The sequence below is a fragment of the Hydra vulgaris genome, chromosome 04 (assembly GCF_038396675.1).
Source record: "Hydra vulgaris chromosome 04, alternate assembly HydraT2T_AEP".
In the NCBI taxonomy this organism is placed as follows: Eukaryota; Metazoa; Cnidaria; class Hydrozoa; order Anthoathecata; family Hydridae; genus Hydra; species Hydra vulgaris.
In genome coordinates, this window is record NC_088923.1 from 29556646 (window position 1) to 29580538 (window position 23893).

General features: G+C 30.2%; 3 protein-coding genes and 1 long non-coding RNA gene across 4 annotated transcripts in view; 2 read left to right on the forward strand and 2 right to left on the reverse strand.

Annotated features, from left to right (window-relative positions):
• The first annotated feature begins 1042 nt into the window (after positions 1–1042).
• On the forward strand, positions 1043–5739 carry LOC136079738 (uncharacterized). Its single transcript, XM_065796011.1, has 7 exons — positions 1043–1476; positions 1597–1945; positions 2118–2294; positions 2383–2735; positions 2989–5085; positions 5231–5449; positions 5529–5739. The coding sequence occupies exons 1-5, from the start codon at positions 1251–1253 to the stop codon at positions 4446–4448; spliced, it is 2565 nt and encodes an 854-aa protein (XP_065652083.1). The 5' UTR covers positions 1043–1250; the 3' UTR covers positions 4449–5085; positions 5231–5449; positions 5529–5739.
• On the forward strand, positions 5407–6529 carry LOC136079334 (uncharacterized). Its single transcript, XM_065795066.1, has 2 exons — positions 5407–5449; positions 5529–6529. The coding sequence occupies exons 1-2, from the start codon at positions 5407–5409 to the stop codon at positions 6527–6529; spliced, it is 1044 nt and encodes a 347-aa protein (XP_065651138.1).
• A 757-nt stretch (positions 6530–7286) lies between these two features.
• Positions 7287–8143, reverse strand: LOC136079055 (uncharacterized). Its single transcript, XR_010637905.1, has 3 exons — positions 8001–8143; positions 7751–7860; positions 7287–7658 (listed from the first exon to the last, which is right to left on the reverse strand). It is a non-coding gene; the product is annotated as an uncharacterized LOC136079055 (long non-coding RNA).
• A 2721-nt stretch (positions 8144–10864) lies between these two features.
• LOC100202005 (double-stranded RNA-binding protein Staufen homolog 2) overlaps positions 10865–23893 on the reverse strand; it is an 82401-nt gene continuing 69372 nt past the window's right edge. The window contains exons 5-7 of the mRNA XM_065796012.1: positions 11731–11862; positions 11398–11589; positions 10865–11303 (exon numbers count right to left, since the gene is read on the reverse strand). Coding sequence (XP_065652084.1) covers positions 11130–11303; positions 11398–11589; positions 11731–11862 — 498 coding nt within the window. The 3' untranslated portion in view covers positions 10865–11129. The remainder of the gene's footprint in view (positions 11304–11397; positions 11590–11730; positions 11863–23893) is intronic.

Genomic DNA, 23893 nt, shown 5'->3' on the forward strand with positions numbered 1-23893 from the left:
TAAATTTATTTTTCTTTCGGATATTTTCTTCAAAAAAATTAGTCAGAATACTTCGTACACAACCTCAGCTAGTGTAGCAGCTTGTTGTCTAAGTTGCATAATTTTTGTTTATAAATTTATTAGGCATGTAAAATCTAAAGAAGTTTGTTAGCCTACTATAATTATGTTCCATTGCTATAGCATAACATACTTTATTGTATACATTTTTTCGTATATGGGGTAACTTTGAATAAGGTTCAAAGTAACCCCACTACATAAATAGTCAAAAATATGAAACAACTTAAAAAACTTCTATGTCATACATGTCTTATATATAATATTATTATGAATAAAAAATAAAGTATCATTTGTATAAACAGTTAGTCACACATACATACACATTGTTTCTGTATGAACACACACAGATATATAAATATTTATATACGTGTGTGTAAAATAAACATACACATACACATATATATATGTGTATGTGTGTTTATATATAACATACACATATATATGTAAACATATATATACACATATAAGTACAATATGTACATACACATATATATACAAACATATATATATAAACATAACATACACATATATATATGTGTATGTTATGTGTATGTATGTGTATGTGTATTATATGTGTGTATAAACATAAACATACACATACACATATGTAAACATATGAGTGTGTCTACATCGTAGACACACACACACACACACACACACACACACACACACACACACACACACACACACACACACACACACACACATATATATACATACATATATAAACATGTCTGTGTATATATATATATATATATATATATATATATATATATATATATATATATATATATATATATATATATATATACATACATATATAAACGTGTGTGTGTGTCTACGATGTAGACACACACACACGCACACACACACACATATATATTAGAGCATGCCAAAAAAAAAAATTTTTGGTCGCGCTTTAAAAACCTATTCTATACATAAAAATAAGCAAAAATATGAATTTTCATTGTTCTATCTCAATTCTAGGTGCCAGAAGATGAAATCAAGATTTTACGAAAATACGCAAAGTATGATGAAACTACATGAAGGATGGCAAAATAACAAGATTGCACCATTTTGTGTTTAGTTTAAGATTACAATCACTACATGACATATCTATTATAAACTGTTAATAATTTTTTATAGCTTAATAGTTAAAAATAGTTAAAATAACATTAACTTTTTCAAAAGAAATGGGTCCAAAAAAGAAGAAAAATGTCCATGCAAGTGAAAGTGTCAGACGACCATTATATCTGTTAACTAACCCAATTTCACAGCTACCAAATACACAGCTTCCAACCAATGGTAGTATTTTAAGATATTATCAATATTTAATTTCAAGTAAAAAGAAAAGATTTATCAAAACACAAATTAACATGGCCTGTAAGAAAAAAGGAACAAGGAACTTGGTGTGCAAAAGTAAGACATAACTGTAAAACATAAACATTTTTATTCCTAGATTAAAGAGGACTAAATAATTATTTTTTCAGGTGCAATAAATGTTAAATAAATAAAATATTTTTTAAAAATCTAAATTAGGTAGAGATTTTTGTGACCTTGAGATGCAATCAGACTGCTTGATTAGACAAATAGTCAACATTTGGACCAAAGCAGGATTTCAAGCATACATCATTTCAGAATATTCAATTCTTGACAAACTTCAAGCTCTGCACAAGAAGTATCAACTTTTGAAAAAACGTGTTACCCTGAAAGATACCAAAGATACTAGAGAAAATATTAAGAATGAATTCATTTCAACAATGGAACAGTTGTTTGACATAGGCAAAGATAACTTAGAGCAACTGATGAGAAGTGACAAAATAACACCAAGAACACAAGCTGCTATTGAAGAAGACCTAAATTTCTATCTAGACCAGCAAACAGACAGGTAAGAGTATCAATTATATTGTAGCCTTTTTGTAAATTTCTCTATATTAATCAAATTGTTAGTAGCGCAGCTACTTTATGTAGGGCTTTCAGTCTGTCTGTCTTTCAGCTATCCATCTGTCTGTCCATCAGAGTAAGTTATTGCATTCTAATGTTATACATTTTTGTTTTAGGAAGTGGTTTATTTCTAAGCCAGATAAAGAGCTAGCTACCATCATTGAGAAACGACTAGAAAGGTATAAAAGACAAGAACAAATGAGAATGAAGTACCTAGAGGAGAAAGAAAGATGTAAATCAGCTCCCCCACCACTTGATGAAAGTGATGAAAACTTGACGCCAACTAAGAAAAGGTAAAACAAGTGTCATAATTACTTTAAAACTGTTAAAAAACTTACTTCTTAAAAATGAAATCCTAACTTATTTATGTAAATATTTTAGATACAAGTCTGGTCCAGCCAATTTGGATATGTTTGACTCAACTTTGACAGATCCAGATTTTGCTGTAGAAGAAGACTCATTCGAAGGTAGTGATGATGACTTTGAATATGGTGCTGCTCATAATAAAACCCCAAAAGTCTTACCTAAAGGCTCAATGCAAGTAAATGAAAAGATTACAAGAGAAGAATTGATGGCAGTAACTACACCTATTTGTGCTAGAGGGTTAATCAGCATTGAATTACAAACCTGGCTGTTGTCGTCTGTTGTTAATTATCTGGGAGGAGATGTTAATCAGATGGGCATTTCTAAATCTAGTATTTCAAGAGAAAGAGCAAAAGTAATTGAAAATCAAGGTAATTTTTAAAGGGACACCTAAAGAAAAAGTCTTTTATGCCAACTTTTTGCCAGTCAAAATTAAGTTTTTTTTTTCAAATCAAAAAGTTTTTCTTCAGATGCCATATTTCTTATCCCTGATTTTCTAATGTAAGTCTATTATAAATGAAAGTTATGATTAAAATCTTACTATACCTTTAAAGAGTGGAATATTTACCTAAAAATAAACCATCATAACAATAATATATTGTGTTAAAAATGATCTTTACTTAGGCAATACCATCAGAGAAAATTACAGAGAGACAATGGCTGGAAAACATCTTGTTCTCCACTTTGATGGCAAGCTGTTAAAACATTTAGATGAAAATACCTTGCAATCTGTTGTAAGAGATAGAGTTGCTGTCAGTGTTACTAGTCCTGAATTTGAGAATAAAAACGATCTCTTACTTGGTGTTTTACCTGCAGAGTCTGGCAAAGCTGTTGATGAAACAGAAATTATTCACAACTTACTTGAGTCCTTTGAAATATGCAATGAAATTTTCGCAATTGTTGCAGATACTACCAATGTTAACACAGGAGCCCATGGAGGAATTATAACCAGGTTGTGCTATATTTTGGGAAAACCTGTTCTCTGGCTGTTATGCAGACATCACATGTTTGAAATAGCAATACATAAGGCAATTGTAATTGTCCTTGGACCTACTGCTGCACCAGATAGACAGTTCTATAAAGATTTCAAGAAGGACTGGGAAGTATATCACGCCATAATTCAAAAAGCTAACCTGTCTGAGTTTAAGAAATTTGATGAGAAGAAGCTGGAAGTTGGATCTGAACTTCATAAACTTTACCTGGAAGCTCAGGAATATCTGAAGTTTGCTCTTAATCACGAAGTGTTTCCAAGAGATGATTATAATCATCTAGTTAAGTATGCTGCTTTTTATTTAAATGTCTCATCACCAAAGCTGAATGGTTTTAAAATTTATCAACCAGGAGCCAATCATAATGCTCGTTTCATGGCTGACAGTCTTTACAATTTAGCTATTGTTATGACATCAGGTATAATAGATTTTCTGCCTAAAGATCAGTTACCTCACCTGGAAAAGTCAGCTTTTATATGTGCAGTTTTTTATGCTCCATGGTATTTACGTTCATACAAAGCAGAATATGCTGTTAAGAATGATTTCCTGTCATTCAAATCAGCTTATGTTATACAACAAGAGTTTGATGTCAAAATTGGCAATGCTTTTCTGAAATTTTTTCAGCAACACTCTTGGTACCTTGCCCCAAAGGTTGCTGTGTTAATACTGGCAGATCCAGATTTTGAAGAGAAGCTTGCAGTTCTAGACAAGCTGTTGACCTTTGAGGTACCAGATATCAACACTATTCCCAATGGTAAACCTGATGCTGTCCTAGTTTTACCAACCTCTGAGGTAACAGAGTTGATTACAGAGGAAAGTTGGGCTCTTTTCATTGTTCTAGGCATACAGGACGAAATTCCTACCAGGAAAACAGGTTTAGCTGCTGGAAAGCTGGAGGAAAATGATTCCTATATATCATTTTGTGAGTTTGTAAAATCTCTAAATGTTACAAATGACCGGAATATCAATCTTATACAAAGATATATCAGTAGCACATTAAAGGAGGACAAAAAACAAGATATACTGCTAGTTGTCAGAGAGCACAGGGCATTAATATCATTAGAAGCTGACCAAAGTGCACTGGCCAAATTGTAAAATATCTGTTATAGTAACAATATTAGATTTTAAACTAAAAAATACCTTTCCTAACTTTTTTATTTCTTCATTTTCAAAAAGAATATTTTTTTTCAGAAAAAAACAACGATTTCTCGTATTTGCGTAAAAACCTAAAATCATCTTCCAGCACTAAATATGGTCCTAGAGAGTTCAAATTTGGTTTATATACTTCTTTTTATGTATAGAACAGGTATTTATACCGCGACCTTTCATTTTCTGAAAATCGTGATATTTTGGCATCCCTAATATATATAGATGAATTTCAATGTTTACATTTCCGTCCCATGCGCACTAGGTGGCAGGAATTCAAAAACCGATTTGCAAACAGTGAACGTTTATTGAACAAATATTTATGTAAATAATCTGCATTGTAACTTAATAAGATTAAAGTTTTTTAAAAACTCCTAAAATATAATGCCTGACAGTTGTTGTGCTGTAGGGTGTATGAATTAAAGGATAAAAGGCGATAAAAGCTTGAGTTTTTACCGAATTCCTTTTGGAAATACAGAAGTATCAAATAACAGAAGAGTTTTGTGGTTGCAAGCTTTAAAACGTGAAAACTGGTCAACAAGTATGATTGACAACGCAAGATTATGTAGTAAACATTTTATTTCAGGTAATTAATTAATTTTTTTGATAACTAGAAGTTTTTATAATGTTATTATTATCTTTGTTTCAAACAATGTTTGTATTTAATTTAACATAACTTCTTTTATTTTGATAAAACAAAAGAAGTTTGCATTTTTATTTTCTCTATTTAGGAAAAAAATCGGACAATCCTAATTTTCCTGATTATGTTCCATCTGTTTTTTTATACAGACAGCAATCTTTTTCAAAAAAACATCAAAGTATTGAAAGAAGCTGTAAAAGAACAAAAAAAAATACTGAGGATAATTTATCTCAAACAAGAGCTGAAAATGAATAGATGTCAATTAACATGGATGCAGTAACATCTGTTGACCCTTTCAAATTAAATCAAGGTAAATAAGTTGTAATTTAATTTTAAGAAGTTACTTGCGTTCTTTGATAAAATAAATGGTTACATGTTTATTTTTTTAGAATCTCAGACTGATGATGTTAATTTTGTTGCTGAGCTACATTCCAAAGTCAAAACTTTGAGTAAAAACAATGTTGAATTAAAGATTACCTTAAGCAAAGCCATAACATCAGCATATGTTTCTCAGTATATTTCATTTGAAAAACTAAAAGATGATAATTCACTTTTATCTTTTTATACTGGTTTGCCAAATGCAAATTTATTTTTGTGGTATTTATCATTATTTAATGATTTTGTAAAACCAATGACAAATATACCAATGGAAGACCATTTATTGTTAATTTTAATGAAAATCAAACTTGGATTTTTAAATAAAGACTTTAGCTTTAGATTTGGGTTTTCTGAGTCAACAGTTACTAGAATATATAGAACTTGGCTTCCAATTATTGCTGAAAATGTAAAGTTTTTAATTGTTTGGCCAGAAAAGCATGTTTTGAGAAGAAATTTGCCAACAAGTTTTCGCAAAAAGTTTTATAATTGTGTTGCAATAAATGATTGTATGGAAATATTTATTGAAAGACCTTTTAGTCTTCATGCTCGAGCCCAAACTTGGTCAAATTATAAAAACAACAACACTATTAAATATCTCATTGGTATAACTCCCTCAGGTGCTGTAAGTTTTTTATCACCTGGATGGGGTGGCAGAGTGTCAGATAAAGAAATTACAATTAAATCCGGATTTTTAGAAAAAATAACCCATGGAGATTGTGTACTTGCTGATAGAGGATTTACCCTTGTTGAAGAATTTGCTACACAGGGAGGGATTTTAAAATTACCAAAATTCACCAAAGGAAAAAAGCAAATGTCTTCTGCTGAAGTCGATGAATCACGTCAAATTGCACATGTAAGAATTCATGTTGAAAGGGTAATTGGACGGTTAAGAAAATTTCGAATTCTTCAGAGCATTATCCCAATAACTCAAGTTGATTTACTTGACAATGTAATGGTAATGATAACATCATTAGTAAATATTAACAGTAGTGTTGTTCCTCCAAGCTCATAGGAGTGAAAAACCTTTTTTTCTTAAAAAAATTTTATAAATATAATATATACCCTTCAGTTTATTTGTATGCATTCCTTGCAGAACCATTTACCTTTAGGGGCATTTTTTATTTCAATACAACTGTAATGAAACCATCCTATTTTGCAGTTTTTTCTATCGCATCCAATCATTGGGGTAAAAATTGGGCGTTTGCAAATGCAGTATGTTTGATCGGTCAAAAGGTTATTTGGATCATTTTTTCTAGACACTATTTCAGGTAGTAAGAATTTTAAAAATATTGTTGTCAACTTTGTTTCCAGTTTTTCACAAAAAACCTTATCAATTGGAACATTAATTAACATTGTATCGTTTTCATTTTTACCTTCGGTCCAAATGTAAAAATGGCAGTATGTAGTATTAGTAACATACATTTATTGCTGCACTTGAAAGTAATACCGGTGTGTTTTCTTTACTGTATTGTCAAAATTTACAGGAAAATCCGTATCAGTTTTCCAATTTTCTAACCCTTTTCTATATTTATATGGGCACTTAATTTCCACTACCCCTGAACCATGACAATCACAACACACCATACTATCAGGTGAAGCACCAAGGCATGGATTTTTGTGAAGAACATGCAATCCAGTTTCTGTAACAACTATATTTGTATGCGTTTTCGCGACTAGTTGCTGGTAAGAATTTATGGCTTTAGTCTCCATTTTTTTACCATAACTCGTAGGTTTTGTAATGATTTCTTGATGACAGTATCTGTCTCTTCTGCAGTATCTGTATCACTACAATGTTCTTTGCTTTCATTTTTAATGTCTACAGACTGAAGAATAGCAGCATTCTTATACAATTTTTTGAGTTCTAACAACTTTTTTTTTTACTATCTGAAGTTGGTATAGGATCCTTAAAGCTGTAAGGTCTTTCATCCTGTGAGTTTTCATTGTCACTAATATTTAGAAGAGTTTCATGCTTCTTTGGTCGGGAAAAATTGATTTTTTTAAGTGTAGCTGGCGTTGCTGATTTACGCGATTTTTTCCAACTGCACAATTTGCTTGTGCAAGATATTTTATTTATACCAAGCTGTGCACATGCAACAAGCTTAAATAACAAAGCACCGATGTGACTACACACAGAGCCCAATCTATAATTTAAAAAAATATATGATCGATTCAACTTCTTAAAACACTTGTTTTGAGAAAAATTAGAATTAAATTATTTAACTAATGCGCTCACCCTGCCATGCATTTGCAATTTGCTGTTAAAATCCAGCCATTAACTTTATTTATTGCTACCCACACATCGTAACATTTCTGCTTCTTTCCTTGTCTTTGACTTGGAAGCACCTAAGACAAATTAAACGTCGATTAAATAAAAAAAAGATAAATCATATTACATTTCACTCAAAATGAATTTTATGGTTTTAACTTTTCAAACATTTTTTTTTGGTCAGTTTCACTGTAGACTTTGTAATATGCAACGATACCTCAGATTTAATGAAACAAAATTAATTCTTTTCTTCAATTAAATTATAGTATACATCTTGAACATGCCCACAAATGTAAAAGTTGTACGATTCCAATGATTTATAGGCTTTCATTGAATCGTGTGTAAAGTTACTTGGCGAGTTAATAAATAATTGTACATGTCACCCCATGTAATGTCGGGCATCATTGAAACGTCATTCTTCCAATTTACAAGTACGTAAGGGTCGGGAAGTAACATTCCACTTGACAAAGTTAATTTTTTTTTATATGCATCTTTATTCTTTTCTTCTAACGTTGAAAAGTATTCAGATTCACTCCACATTTTCTCTTGCGTGTTTTCTTTCTATCCTGCCAGTGTCTGTGTGTGTCTGTGTATCTAAATCATTTTTTTGCAAAACACTAATAAATTTTAAATCTTGTATGAAAATTATGTCATGTAATATGTGTATGAACATTCAATATTGTGTTGAATTAAGTTTGTTGAAAGTACTGTTATTTATCTTTAAATTTGTTTTTGTTTAGCATTTTTTAGCAGTACTATCGTCGGATAGTACTGCTATGAAATATATTGTTAACATAAATTTTTAAAACTGGCACTCAGTATAATTTATATACTGCCTTACGTCAGTTTTTTTTTCATATAAACGTGGGTTTATACGAAAAAAAAACTGACGTAAGGAAGTATATAAATTATACTGAGTGCCAGTTTTCAAAATTTATGTTAACAATAAACATTATAAGATGAAAGTCAAATTGTCTCTGGTTATTTTTATAAAGCTGACCATTTATGGACAACAAGGACCAAAAGTGGACCATTTAATGTACAATACAACTAAAGTCAGGACGGTTTGTTTCTATTCACTCTTTTGACTGGTTTGTTTTTGTTTTTTGTCAAATTCTAGGAGTTAAAGTTCCTATTAGTTGTAATCTAAGCAATCTATTCAGTGAAAGATACTTGAATTTACTAAAGAAAATAGTCATATCATATTGCGAAGAAAACAGTATCTTGTTATATAACTGGTATCTCTACCCATTTATTGCAACCTCATGATGTTACATTGTATGGACCTCTTTAATATTAGATGGACCAATTAATATTAGAAGAAAATACTTGATCAATCGAAAACCCCTTGTGCCAAAAAAAGAACAGACAATTACAAAAAATAAATTGCGATTTTTTAATTCTTTCAGTCGTAGTTACTTGTGTTGAATTTTTAAGCTAAATTTTGTAGTGATAGTTATGAATTTCTTTTGAATGCTTCTTTTACGCACAATACTAATTTGTTTTATATAAATTCTTTTTTTCGATCCTTTCAGATTTTCTTGTAACAACTTCGTTATCATTGTTTTCTTGTAACAACTTCGTTATTATTGTTTTCTTGTAACAACTTCGTTATCATTGTTTTCTTGTAACAACTTCGTTATTATTGTTTTCTTGTAACAACTTCGTTGTCATTGTTTTCTTGTAACAACTTCGTTGTCATTGTTTTCTTGTAACAACTTCGTTATTATTGTTTTCTTGTAACAACTTCGTTATCATTGTATTTATAACATGTTGAACATTGTTGTTGAAATCTGAACAGTTTTTGAGAGCGGATTTCCAGGCTGAACAGACATTTTTTTCTTGAATAACTCTTGATTTAAAAAAAATGCAAAACCTGTACACATTTCTTGTTTTGAGCAGATTTTGATAAATCGCGACGTTGAAATTATCTTGTTCTAGGTCCACTTTTTCAAAAAAATTGATAATTGTTATTTACCTAAGATTGTTTTTATGTGTTGAAACTTAATTTAAAAATAAAAAAGTTTAGGAGAGAACAATAGTTGAAAAAATGTTTTCATGTGCCGCTCCCTAAAATTCTTTTATTTATTTATCTTAAAACTCAAAAAAGTGGAGATAAAACAAGATTTTAACGTCGCAAAATTACAAATCTTATTTTTCCTAATTGGAATGCAAAATGAAATTTTGACGGGTTATATAATCTTTACAAATAAAAGAAGTGTTGTATTCTTTTAAAATTATCAGTAAGCGAAGACGTGCAAAATCTTTCTGGGATTTGTTTTAAGAACTAAATCTTTGTTACAGGAAAAATAAGGCATGTTAAAGTTGCAGGAAACTTAGGAGACGACAAGGATTTAAGAATCTCTTGTTTATTGTCGTTTTATATTTATCATTTTAGATATCACTAAGAATTTTACGATGATGAATATATTGAAAGATCTTGGAAAAAACTTTTCAGTAAATAAAACTTCCTTATAGTTTTGCGTTGTTTAAACAATGCCAGAATTTTCAGACTAACTTTGAATAACTGACGAATTTTTTGTCAAAGGAAATATTAAAATCACTTCTAATAAGAAGGAACTTTTAAGTGTCGGTTCGAAAAGCCAGGACTTTACTGTATCCTATGTATGCATATCTTGAACATTTCAAGTTTAAAAGTGCCGACTTTTTAAACTTTAAATTAAAAAAACAGCTTCATTCCGTACAACGTCATCAATGACGTTTTATGCAAAGCCAAGTACGCATAAGCTTTTTCAGAAATTTTAAAAAAACTTTAATTCATTCTCTTTATAATTCTATTTTGCACAAAGTAGATTTTCTTTCATTTCTTTTTTTTAATTAAAATTTTTAGATTTCGATTGAAACTTTTAAAACCCCCAATTTTTTCCCCCTCGGAATCTATTCCATGATTTTTGAGGATCCGAATCAGGGATCAAGCGACTTTATAAACAAAGAAAAAAAATGATCGGCCTAGCAGTAATTTCAAATACATTAAAAACCGATATGATAATAGTTCAAAACCTCTTTTTCATATTCTTATATTATATGAAAAAATTATATAAAAAAAGACAAAACAACATATTTACTTTTTCTTCTGATTTTTCGTTACTTAAATTTCTAACGGCACACAAAATTTTATCAGCTGAAACTTATTAAAATTAAAATTTTAAAATTAACATTTTTTTTTTTACAAAAAACACAATTCTAAAATTCTTTAAACTGTAGTTCTGCTTTAAATAGCTAATCAAAAAATAATTTCTAAATAAAATAGCTTCACATTAATCATAAATAAGAACTTAATAAAAAATCATAAATAATTATAACTTTATTCAACAAGATTACAGAACTATGTCTTAGTTTCCAGTGTTTTTTCCGCATTTTTAAACATAGTCTTCAGTGCTTTGCTCGAAGCATTTTCTCTTGACGCCTCTACAGAATCTCCTGATCCTTGATAAACCTCTGGCGGTGTGGTAAAAATAGAAAGGTTTGATGAAAATTCCCCGCGATTATCTTTTTTGTTCTGAATTTTTTTAAATAATCATTCATTATTTATATTAAAGTTTTTTAATATTTTAACATTTTTTATATATAATAAGAAACAGAAAAATAAAAACCTTAACGAAGTCATTAAACATCAACTGGAAACCTTCAAGTTGTGCAATGTATTCTAATTTTTGTTTTGCTGAATCAAAATTCTTTTCTAATCTTGCCAATGTATCAATAGGACGACTAATCGAACTTCCAACAGCTTTACTTGATGTTGAGAATTTCTCATTCATATCTTTTATTAATGAATCTTCATGCAACTAAAAATTGCGTTAAAAAAAGGAATTACAAATATGTTTTTTATGGCAAGCTCTAAATATGTTATAAAAGAAATTACAAATATGTTTCTAATTACAAATATGAATTTTAAGGCAAGCTCCAAATATGAACTTAGTACTAACACTTCTAGTTTTTTGTGCCTCCATTTCATCCAAGTCGATTCCCAGACTTTTTAGAAGATTCATAGCAGCATTTGCCTTTGCCTCTCTCTTAGAATGACCACACCCAACAGATTTAAAATTTGTAATCGCAGCCTGGAAGAAAATATATAGATTGCATAAAATAACAACTAAATGAGAAAATATAGTGTTTTATAACTATAGTAAACTTTTAATATATAAATTTTTTATTATAGGAATTGGATTATTGTTTGTTTGTATTACTTGTGTTATTTTCATGTTCTTTGTTGAAAACACTCCATTAAAGTTGCAAAAGTAAGCAGTTTATATTCAGGTTTTATCTATATTTTTATCTATATACACATAATAAAAATATTTTATAATATTTTAATAATCTATTAAACTACAATTACTTCGTATTACACCAATGGTTTGCGTACTACTTACACCAATAGTTTTCGTAATTACATCAATGGTTCGCATACTACTTACACCAATGGTGTGCGTACTACTTACACCAATTTGTGTACTGTTTCTAATTAAAATTAATTTCATGCTTCTTTTCAATCTATTAACAAGTTGAGTATTTGAAAAGGCAAACAGAAAGTTTTTGTATATAAAAACATACTGCATGCAGGCTAATTAGAATCCATTTAAAACTTGAAAGATTTTTGACTTCGATCATTTTATAACTTTAATATTTATATTTAATCTTAATATTTAAAATTGTTGTTGAAAAAATAGTATATTCATTTAATGGCATAAAATAATTGTATTAAACATATAAGCAAGGTTCATACATAATAAAATATTATGTAATAAATATATATATAACCTTAATATTATATAACCTTACCATTTTACTTATACTGTTATGAAAAGAGTTCAAGTATTAATTGCTCTAGATAAAATCAGTGTAAGATTATTTGTAAGTATAGATCAAACATCAAGTATAGTATATATAAGTATATCTATTGATTATTCAAACATCATGAATCTAATACTCTTCACTAAATAGTGATCTTGTCATTGACATGCCTTTATCGACTATTGATCATTTCAATTGATTTGATGGAAGAAAAAATATTCAATGAAATAATCACAATCTTAATTAGAGCATATGTTTCCATATCTATCTGTGTGTTGTTAAAAAAAAAGATATATATTTCTTAACAAGAACAAAAAAAGTTGGATAAGTAAATTTTAATTCAGTTAGTATTTTCTCTGATTTGAAAACACTAAATTGATGAGAGATGGATATATTAATAAGATGTGTAGCTTAACTTAGATTTACTTTAGATTGTGGGTAATAGGTATTTATTTTAAAATATTTATGTATCTATAAATATTTAAACTATAAAAAAGATTAGTTATCAAAATACTTTTGACTGTTAAAGTATTTCTTTTAAGTGAAAAAAACGTGTTTTATTTTCCCTTAGGTTTTGTTTTTAAGCCAAATATCTAATATAATTAAGCAACAACAAAATAAATTGTTTAAAGCGAAAACGTTTAATCAAAATATTTATTGATATGTGTTTTAAAAATAGTTTATAAAATTGTATTGATATTATGCACACTAATTGAGTTTTTTGATAAAATTTACTGACCAAAAACTTATAGTTTTTGGTCAGTTAAGTGATTAATAGCCCTAGTTTTGGGGGCCTTGATTCAAAGAGATATTTTTAAAAGAGACTCTGTATTTTTAAAATAAAATCTTTGATTAATGATATGGACAAGGGATTACTGCTTTAAAATAGCCCCAGGCTGAAATGTCTTAATCCGCAACTTTCCACAAGTACTGTATAACTTACACAATATGGTATGTAGAGCAGGTTAGGATGTGAAATGGTCAACCCAGAGTAGTGGACAATTAAAGAGATTTTATGCGTTACTGTTTGTGTTTACTACTAATAAATCTTTTTTATCTTCTTTTTCACAACTAATGGGTCTTTTACAAGAAATGCTTTGAAAAAAATCAATAATAATAATATGCAAACAAAGATTATTGTGTTAAATAAAAAATTAAAAAAAAAAAAAGTACTTTCATGTTTTATAAAACATGGAGTATTATAATTTTTTAGCATGGTTCCTTTTATAGACTTCGAAAATACTACTTAAATTTCAGTACTTATTTTTTATTATAAATAAAAACATTTAATTGCATAACTATTTGGAAAAAAAATTGCTGAAGTGATGTGTTCTCTTTGGAAAATTTCAAACAAATGTCTGCGTTTTCATAAGTAAAAGTAAAGAAATATGACGTTTGTTGTCTTTTTTTAAAAAAACGTTCGCACATTAGTTGAATAGTTGCATCCTGATATTTAATACACACACAGATATATACATATGGTTGATCTTACCTATTTGAAATCATGTGTATATTTGGGAGGTTAGGAAGAGGGAGGTGGGGTTTTGGCTTGTTAAATTTTTTTTCTTTGTACTTTAAATAAAAAACATTTTTACAACTGTACATTTTTTATTCAAAGAAAGAATTTTAATGACTTTATCCAAGTTTTTTTATTTGTTGTTTTATATTTTAAACAAAAATAATAAATAATAAATTTAATGCAACCATTAAATTTGCTTCTCCATCTTCTTTTATTTCTAAAAGTTTCAATGAAGTCTTGACAAAAATTAATAGCACATTTTGCACTGTAATGTAGAACAAGAAGACCAGTGAAAAATTTTTAAAGATCTTTTATAATCTGGAAATAAGTCCCAGTTTGATGAGCTGGTTTTCAGCCATTCTATCTCATGTAATGTCATTTTTAACATATCAAGAAAAACCTGTTTTCAGGTCCGAAAAAAAAAAAAAAAAAATTTGTTATATAACTAGCAGGCTTTGCTGTTTGTTCTAACTCATGAGCTAATTTATATAATTAATTTATACATAAACATTTATCAGCTAAGAACACAAATCTTTCATTTAAATACCAACTGCATTTTTCGTGTTTTTAAAGTGTCTTTAGCACATATTTCATGAATCAGCTTTCCATATTGCAATGATATTATATTAGGACACAAACTACTGATTTAATAACTCCCTGTGACATAAGTCTGGCATGGTGTGAAGCCATTGGAAATCTTTAACTAATTTTATCTTAACATGTTCTTAATTGTTTCTGCCTTAAAATACTTTCCCTAGAAACTGAATAACCATCAAGGCTTCATGAACTGTTACTTATATCAAAAATTTTGTATTCAGTGCAGCCAAACCTGTTCTGAATCATAATTCAGTTTGAGCTAAATTTTTCTCAATGCTTTTTTGAATAAAAATAGGAACAACATCAGACTTTTAAAACTTTCTAAAAGGCTGGAGATACTGTCTATCTCCATTATCATAAGTATCTAAACATTTTGTCTCCTCAAATTTTTAAGTAACCAACCTTTCTTTCATGGACTCCTATAACCTTTAAATGTTTTTGTTACAATACTTTTTCAATACATTAAGCCATAACAAATAGGCATAAAGCCTATACTAATTGTAGAAATTTTTGGAAAATTAACACATCGCATAACCTATGTAATACAGTTTTCTTAATAAGCAATTGTGTTATAGGTTATATATATGCGTTATATGTTATATATTCTTTCAATTCTTTTTCCAACATAAAAAACCTTACAATAAGATATTTTTTTTCAAACAATTTCTCGTTGACAATATTTTTATTTACACAAAAAAAATTTAAAAACTTCACAAAATTCTTTTTTCACTGATCCCCCCCCCCCCAACTTTCCGAAATTATATATATCGTGCTAAAATGGCTTGAAGCCTATCTTAGAGATAGAAGACCACAAGTCATACAAGGTAAAGTAGTCTCTGAGTGGAGAAATATTGCAACTGCCGTGTCACAAGGATGGGTAATTGGGCTGATTTTGTTTTTAATATTCATTAATGACCTAGCAGAACATTTTGACAGTAACTCAAAACTTTATGTGGATGATACAAAGTTATATTGCCAAATCAAAGATAGATATGAAGCTGAGTTATTACAATAAGATTTAAATAAAGCTGTTGAATGGTCAAAGGTGTGGCTTATTAAATTTAATGCTGATAAATGTGTAGTTATGCATTTATGTAAAAAAAAAAAAAAAAAAAAAAAAAAAATTAGGTATGAATACTCAAAAGACGAGAAATCACTCAGAAAAACAAACAGGAAGAGATCTTGGAGTTTTATTTCCTTCAAACTTAATATGGAAATATCATATAATGGTTTGTACCTCAAAAGTAAATAAAATGATGGGGTTGTCTCAAGTACTGTATGTTAAAAATGACATGCTTGATGATGAAAGTTGAAATCTCAGTTTAGGACTAATTTTGCAAAGTAATTTTTAATTTCTTTTACATATTTTGTTTTAAGTCAGGTAATCTCATATAAAAATATCTCATTATAAATTTATCCTGTAACCAATATACTTTTCGTTGAAAAACAGCAACAAATCAAATTTAGTTCTAAAAAGTCAATACAATTTTTCTAAATCGTTTACACGCATTTAAAATTTAAATACTTAAAATTAAGTTTGTTTTAAAGTTAAATGCTTTAAATTTAAAAGTTGTATCTGTTAAATATTCTTTTATTTTAAGAAATTGTAAGAAAAGTTTTTTTATCAACGATCATTGCTTTTACGAGTAGTACTTTTAAGTAGTTATCTTTATATAAACTTTCTTTAGCAATTTTTAAAGTAGATTAAAATAAATTTTATTAAAAGACATATATAAAACTGTTCATAAAAAAATTATCCATTTCAATAAAATTTATATTCTAATACATTGTGTATATATTACTGTTTCACAAAATTGCTGAAAGTCAAGGTTACTCCTATTACGCAAATGATGAGTGAAAAAAAGTATTGCGGTGGCCCTTATGAGTTATCATTAACGGATCCAAGCACTTTCAGCCAGGTTATTCAGTCAGGTATTACAACTATCTTTTGTCATGTGCATCCAACTGCAGATATTGTATCGTAACTCATTTTCATTTTATCAGTAATTCAGCAACGATCTAAAATCTATTTGGGCTACAGTAAACCCAAGTTTACTTTTCACAACTGAAAAATCTATTAATAGAAAAGTCAAAGATCTTCTTGTACTCATTATGGTTGTTAATTGCAAACACGGCAAAGAAAGTGCCAAAAAAATTCTTGATGCTCACTGGGACAAGCTTTTTGATTAATCGATGTTCCTGTTCATTAGATGTCTATCCTTGTAGTGACAAAAAAGTTGTAAAATTGTAATAAAGAAAATTGCATCGAAGAACATATTATATGCCTTTGCCCTCAAAATACTAAAGTCCTTCTTGAAGACAGAGCTTATCTTCATGATTAGAGGGAAAAAAACTGTCAAAAGGTGATTATCAACTTGAATCCATTGATAGATAAGCTGTCAAGAAAAGCAAAAGGATTGATAAAGATTGATAACAAATATGATAGCTAACAAAACAGAATCCCTCATACCAAATCCTAGTGGCAAGGGACATAAAAAAGATATCTAATAAATGTTTTTGTAACATTTTTTTAGGTCCCTTGCCCACTGGGATGTAAATTCATCTGTAGAAATAAACAGTTCATCTAATACAGAGGTAAATTTTTATAATTGTATTAAACATTTGTTGTAAATCAAATAGTAAACATTCTTCATAACTTTTTTCAGATGAAATTTAATGGCAACCAACAAATAGTTCCTCAATAAAGTACAACTTAGTTAAAATTCCAACGTTTTTATTTTTAAACATCTTTGCTTCCAACAAGGCTTCAAGCAGCCACTAATTAAAGTTGGAAGTTTCTGGAAGAGAAAAGATGAAGATTGTAGAGCAAGATAACGATTGACGGACGACTTAAAGGATTGCAAACTATATGAATCAGGAAAGCAAGATGAAGGAAGCGAATTCAAAGAGCTGATGTTCGAGGAAAAAAACTAGACGAATAAGCGACGAACAGAAAAAGGATGAGACTTAATTGAATGACGAGTAACTCGAGAAGTTTAGTAGATGGCACAAGAGACGCTAGCTCTTTAGAGCAGTGCTCATTATAGTATTTGTAGAAAAGAGAAAGAGAAGCAACATTGCGACGATGTGATAATGGTTGAAGGTTGGCTGCAAGAGCAGGTCCAACTATCTTTACAATGTGTTTTAGCACCTTGTCTAAAAGAGAAAAGGCATCATTTGTTAATTAAAGATTCAAAAACCTTGCTTATGATAGGAAGAAGACTAATGGGACGACAGTTAAAGGAATCAGATCGCTCTCCAGAATTTTTGAAGATGGAGATAACAGTAGGGTTGAGCTTTTACCGAAAATTTACCGGTAAATCGGTAAAATTGTTTTACCGGTAAAATGATGTCGGTAAATTTCGGCAAATATTGTTTTTTTAATAACGTTGAAGGATGCTTGAAAATGTTTTAGAATGCTTGAAATGGCTCAACCAATAAATTAAAAACTTAATTAAAAATTTAATTTTTATTTTCCTGTCAACAAAGCTGTTGTTTTTTATGCTTGAAAAGTGATTTTGTTGGTTTAGTTTTGTCTAAACACGTTTTTACTTTCTTGTGACTTATTTATCAATAATGTATTTTGGAAAACGATATTACATCCACGGTCATTTACAAATAGTTATAAAACTAATATTAAGTAAATACCTATAAGTTGATATAAAAAAATATTTTTTAACACAAATAATAATAAAAAATGATGAACAATGAATTAATAATAATGATAACACTATAATCATAAAAAATAATATATTGAGTATAATAATTATAAATTTACACTAAATAAAACCAATTAACTAAAATAAACAGAAAGAATTAAATAGTTTTAAATACTTAACATATATAAAAAGTAAAATAAAGAATAAGTACATCCGAGGAGATTTTTTAGATACAAAAAATTATAATAAACAACAACAAAAAAAAAAAAAAAAAAAAAAAAAAAAGAAAAACTAGACTGAATATAAAAAATAAAAATAATAATAATACTAACAACTATAATCAGTACTACTAGAATACAACCGTTACAATAATCCAAAAAACTTAAAATAAACAAGTCACACTCTAATATAAAATAATTAAAATCTCCAACTAACAGATAAAAATAGATTAGGTGGGTAAAAATGTATAGGAAAAGTCAACAAACGAGAAAATCAGGAACATTAAAACACAATACAAACACACACACACAAAACAAAACATATATCATAGTATTAAAAAACATAAAAATAGGGACAAAATCACAGAAAAAATAAAATTACACAACATTTAAACATAGAAATAAATTTTAAAAAGTATATATTTTCGTTACATCTTCGACTTTTCAAATTCATAAAAACGTTCCATATTTTTCTTAACTTTGTTTAGCGTTTAACTTCTTTTTTTTTTCATACATTTTAATTTAAAGATATCTTTTTGTTGTATTTGATTGACATTTTTTTTTCTTTTTTTTTCTTTTGGCTTAATTTTATTAATGCTTTCATTTATTCTTTAATATATATATTTTTCTTTTTTACTTTTAATAGTTTTTGTTTTTTTCTAGATGATTCTTTTTTCTTTCTTTTTCACTGTTACAAAAAAGCGACCGCCATTTGCAATGTCATTGCAAAGTCTTCATCATTCATACTTATTGTGGTCTTTATCAATAAATTTGATTTGCGTTTTGGCAAAATGTCGGACGCTTGGAAACACTACACCTTAAACAAAGGGAAAACAGTTACTTGCAAAATTCGTGGAAATACAAGTCAATACACAAGTTCCACAACTGGAATGTGGTATCACTTAGACAAGAAACATGGAATCAAAAAGGAAACACAGGAAAAAGTGACACCAAAAGCTGCATCACAATCAAAAAGGCCTAAGATTTCAATTTTTTTTCAAAAGCAATCAATTGAAGAAGTGATTTCAAGACTTACAGCACTGGATGGATTTAGTTTCAATGCCATTGTTAACAGCTCTTTCATTTGATCTGCAATGTCTGAAAAAGGTTATGATTTCCCAAAAAATCACAAACAAGCAATCCAGTCAGTTAAAAAGTTTGCAACTGGCGTAAGGAATGACCTTAAAAACACTTTCAATTCTTTAGTGACAATGGGAAAACACTTTTCAATTACACTGGATGAGTACACTTCTTTGAAAAATCAAAGGTACATGAATATTAATATTCATCAAAAAAACAATCACTGGAATCTGGGCTTGACTCGAATTTCCGGATCTCTGCCGGCTGAAAAAACTGCAGCTGTTGTCACTGAAAAAGTGCCAGAATTTGGGTTGAAACTATGCGACAGCATTGTCTGCTCAGTTACTGACGGAGCTTCCATGATGGTTAAGTTCGGAAAACTGGTTCCAACCGAGCATCAAACTTGTTATACCCACGGAATGCACTTGGCTGTTCAAGAAGTGCTGTACGAGAAGCCTTCTCAACAAATTCAACAAAACTCATTTGAAGAAACAAGCGACGACGACGAAGTCAGCAGTGACGAATCTGAATCTGACACCGAAATCAGTTTTCTTGGTGCCGCCATGGATGAAAACATTCCCATTCTGAAAGTGAAAGTTCACTTGCAATCTGTCATCACAAAAGTCAGAAAAATTGTCAAGTTATTGACGTTAAAATTCATCAATGTCAAGTTATTGAGTTAAAATGACGTCTTTCAAGAAGAAATTAAGAAAGTGCACGGAAAAGAGGTTTCACTTATCCTTGACTGCAGAACAAGATGGAACAATCTGCTGTCAATGATTCAACAGTTCCTCAAAGTCAAACATTCAATCAGAAAAGTATTGAAGGACATTTCTCCACATTTGATTTGTAGTGATGATAAAGAAGACATTTTATCCGACATTGTTGCTGCTCTTGAACCAGTCAAATTAGCAGCACAAGCACTTTGCCAACAAAATGCTACTCTTCTTACTGCTGAAGGAACTTTCAAGTTTCTTGTGAACAGGCTGAAACAACAAGATTCACCTCTTTGCATTGCAATGAAGAGTGCAATTTTGAGACATTTGAAGAGTGAAGGCAGAGCAATCTTGTAAGCTTGTACAGATATCTTTCCAATCCAGAATGCTTGTCCGACATTGAAGAGCATAAAGTTTTCAATACGCCTCCGAAGTCTGTACTTCAAAAGACCGCCAAAAACTTGCTGTCTAGGCTTTTTCCAACAAATCCAGATGATCTGGAGTTTATTCAAGAAGTGCATGGCTCAGAAACTCTTGACGAAAATCCACTTTCTCTTGAAGAGGAACTCGAGGAAGCAATTCAGCATTTGGCCAAAAAAGAGCGAAACACAATTCAAACGACGAATTCAAGGCCATTTCAAAAGAAATGTTGGTCTATGAAGCGACCGGAAAGACAACTGCAAACCTTGAACTTTTCTTCAATGCACTAGAAACCATCCCACCAACAAGTGTCGAATCTGAGCGAGCCTTTTCTGCCGCTGGACTATTTGGGACAAAAACTCGATCCAGAATGAGGGACGACATACTTGATACACTTTGTTTTCTCAAAGCTCATTTTTTATCCAAAAATAAATCTCAAAACTAACATTAATGTGTTTTATTTACTTATTACTGCATTTTATGGTCTTCTGTTTATGCCTTTTTATTTTTTACCAATTTTTCCGGTAAATTTTGATTTTTTTACCCGTTTACTGGTAAATTTAAAAGTCGGTAAAAGCTCAACCCTAGATAACAGATGCCGGTTTCCAGCAGGCTGGAAAACAAGACTCTGATAAACACTTGTTAAATAGTTTTGAGAGTATAAACAACAGCTTCGAAGAACACTTCTGCAAGACAATAACAGGTATATTGTCCGGGCCACAAGCTGCAGAAGAGTCTAGGCTTCAGATACAGAAGAGGAGTGATACGAACGTCAAGCAATGGATCAACCTGTTTGTTGGAAATATCAGGTAGAACACAACTAGTGGAATCAAGAAATGATATTGAAAAGTTTTTTGCAAACAATTCAGCTTTGTCTTTAGGTGAGGTAACAAAGTCTGAACCATACAAGAGAGGTGGAATTAAAGATTTGCCCATATTATTGATACTATTAAAGATTCTCCAAAAGTCGCGAGAGCCTAATTTTTGAGATGAGATACGAGGTTTCATGACCTGAGAATAGCTGGCTTTGGTGTTAGACAAAACCTTTTTATAATTGTTTCTAGCAGTAATAAACAGATGTCTTTTCTGGAGAATTGTTTTGCTGATAAATATGGGAGTAACAGTTTCGATTGGCAATCGCAGCAGCACAGTGTGAGGAAAACCATGGAGGAGAGTGAGGCTTGACCTAGAATCGTTGAGAGAGAACAAAAGATTCCATGCCAGCCTGAATCCACGAAGTTATGTAAGAAGCACAATTGTCGACAGGAAGACGAAAGATTTCTACCCAACAGCCATCACAAAGAAAATCACGGAAAGACTCCCAGTCAGCTTTAAGGTAGTTGTAAGAAGAATGAGATATTAGTTTTAGAGAGATCAAACTGTGATCAGAAGCACCTAAGGGTGAATGTGGAGAAACTGAGCACTGTCTAAGATCAGAAACAAGACATAAGTCGAGTAGAGAAGGTAAATGATTTGGGTTGTCTTGAAAGCGAGTTGGAAAGTTGACTATTTGAGTTAGGGATTGAGAAAGGCAAAAGTTGTGGGCTTTAATGTCTGCAGAATCACTGACACTAGAGCCAAGCCATTCAGAGTTGTGAGCATTAAAGTCACCGACAACAACTATATTAGCTGATGGATAAAGAGAGAGGGCTTGGTCAATATTATCAGAAATAACATCAAAAAAAGTGCAGTCTTGAGATGAAGGAGAGCGATATAGAAAAAAGAGAAAAGCAATAGAGTGAAGTGGTGCTAAACGAAAGCACATGAAAGAATAGTCTGTGGATTCAAACCTAGTTTCCCGACAAATGGGCGAATTCTTACGAATGTTAATGCCCAAGCCAAGCATGTGACTTTTGGAGTCTTTGCGAATTGAAGGAAGATAACCATCAACACTAAAATCACAAGATGAGACAGCCAAACTCAAATTAGTCTCACAAAGAGCATGTAGGTCTGGTGAACTTTGCAAGAGATAAGACTCAACAGAAGCAAAGTTACTTCTGAAGACCACGAATATTAGTGGATGATAGGTTTAGAAAACTTGGTGATGATGATGGTTTTTTGTGTTTTATAGTTTTTGGTACTTTATTCATTTTTAAATTTGTTGAAGAACTTGAATCAAAGCATAGATAGTACTCAGAACACTGTTTAATAGCCCAAGGAATTACCTCATTACTATTAATAAACCCTAAGCCATAACAAAGGGCTCCAAATGTGGCCTCCGCAATGCACACCAAAAGTAAAAACAGGGACACCATTCATGCACAACATGGCACTGTTAATACTTAGATATTTTCCAGCTGTTGATGGAATCAGCCTCTCTGAGAGCTACCACAGAGTTCAGGAAACCTGACTACCAGCCTACCTCAGAACCATAAAACTAAATTTTAGAGCTGTACCCTCATTAGGAGATAATAGAATGAGTTGCCTAGCCATAAAAACAGAGACACAAGCAAAACCCATGCATTGAGTCAAGAAGATCCAGCATTCAACATCCTAAACTGGAAACAATGTATTAAAAATACATCTGCGCCAGCCTAATAGATGAAGAAGGGGTGCGAGGCTGGTCAACAGATAGAATCTGTTTACCTCTTAAAGGGTTTGCTATGGAACTAATAATAAGAAATGGAACTAATAATACTAATACTAATAATAATAATACGCTTGCTATGGAAGAAAGTCTAATGAAGGCGCAGATCTTGAAAATGCTTTAATTTATGACATCAAACATCTTGAAAAATGATGTTGATAATAAATCACATCTTAATTGATAAGTGTAAGTTAGATAGGGGGTAATTTCATGTCAATTGAACCATGTCACCATACATCTCAGATTTTGCTGATTTTTATAGCTAACAGTACTAAAATAAAAATTTCTTGAAAACTTTTGCCTCTGGCTCCAAGAAGATCATGAAATAAATCCATTTTACTTTTAGCAAATATTGGCCAAGCCCCTCTTAGTTCCTCAGAATTGCAACATTTATTTAGAGATTTTAAGTCATAAAACTTTAAAAATATTCGATCTCCTTAGTTAGAAACTTGTACCTGGCTATTTTCAGGGATGAAGAATCCAATAAAATGATCAGAAATAT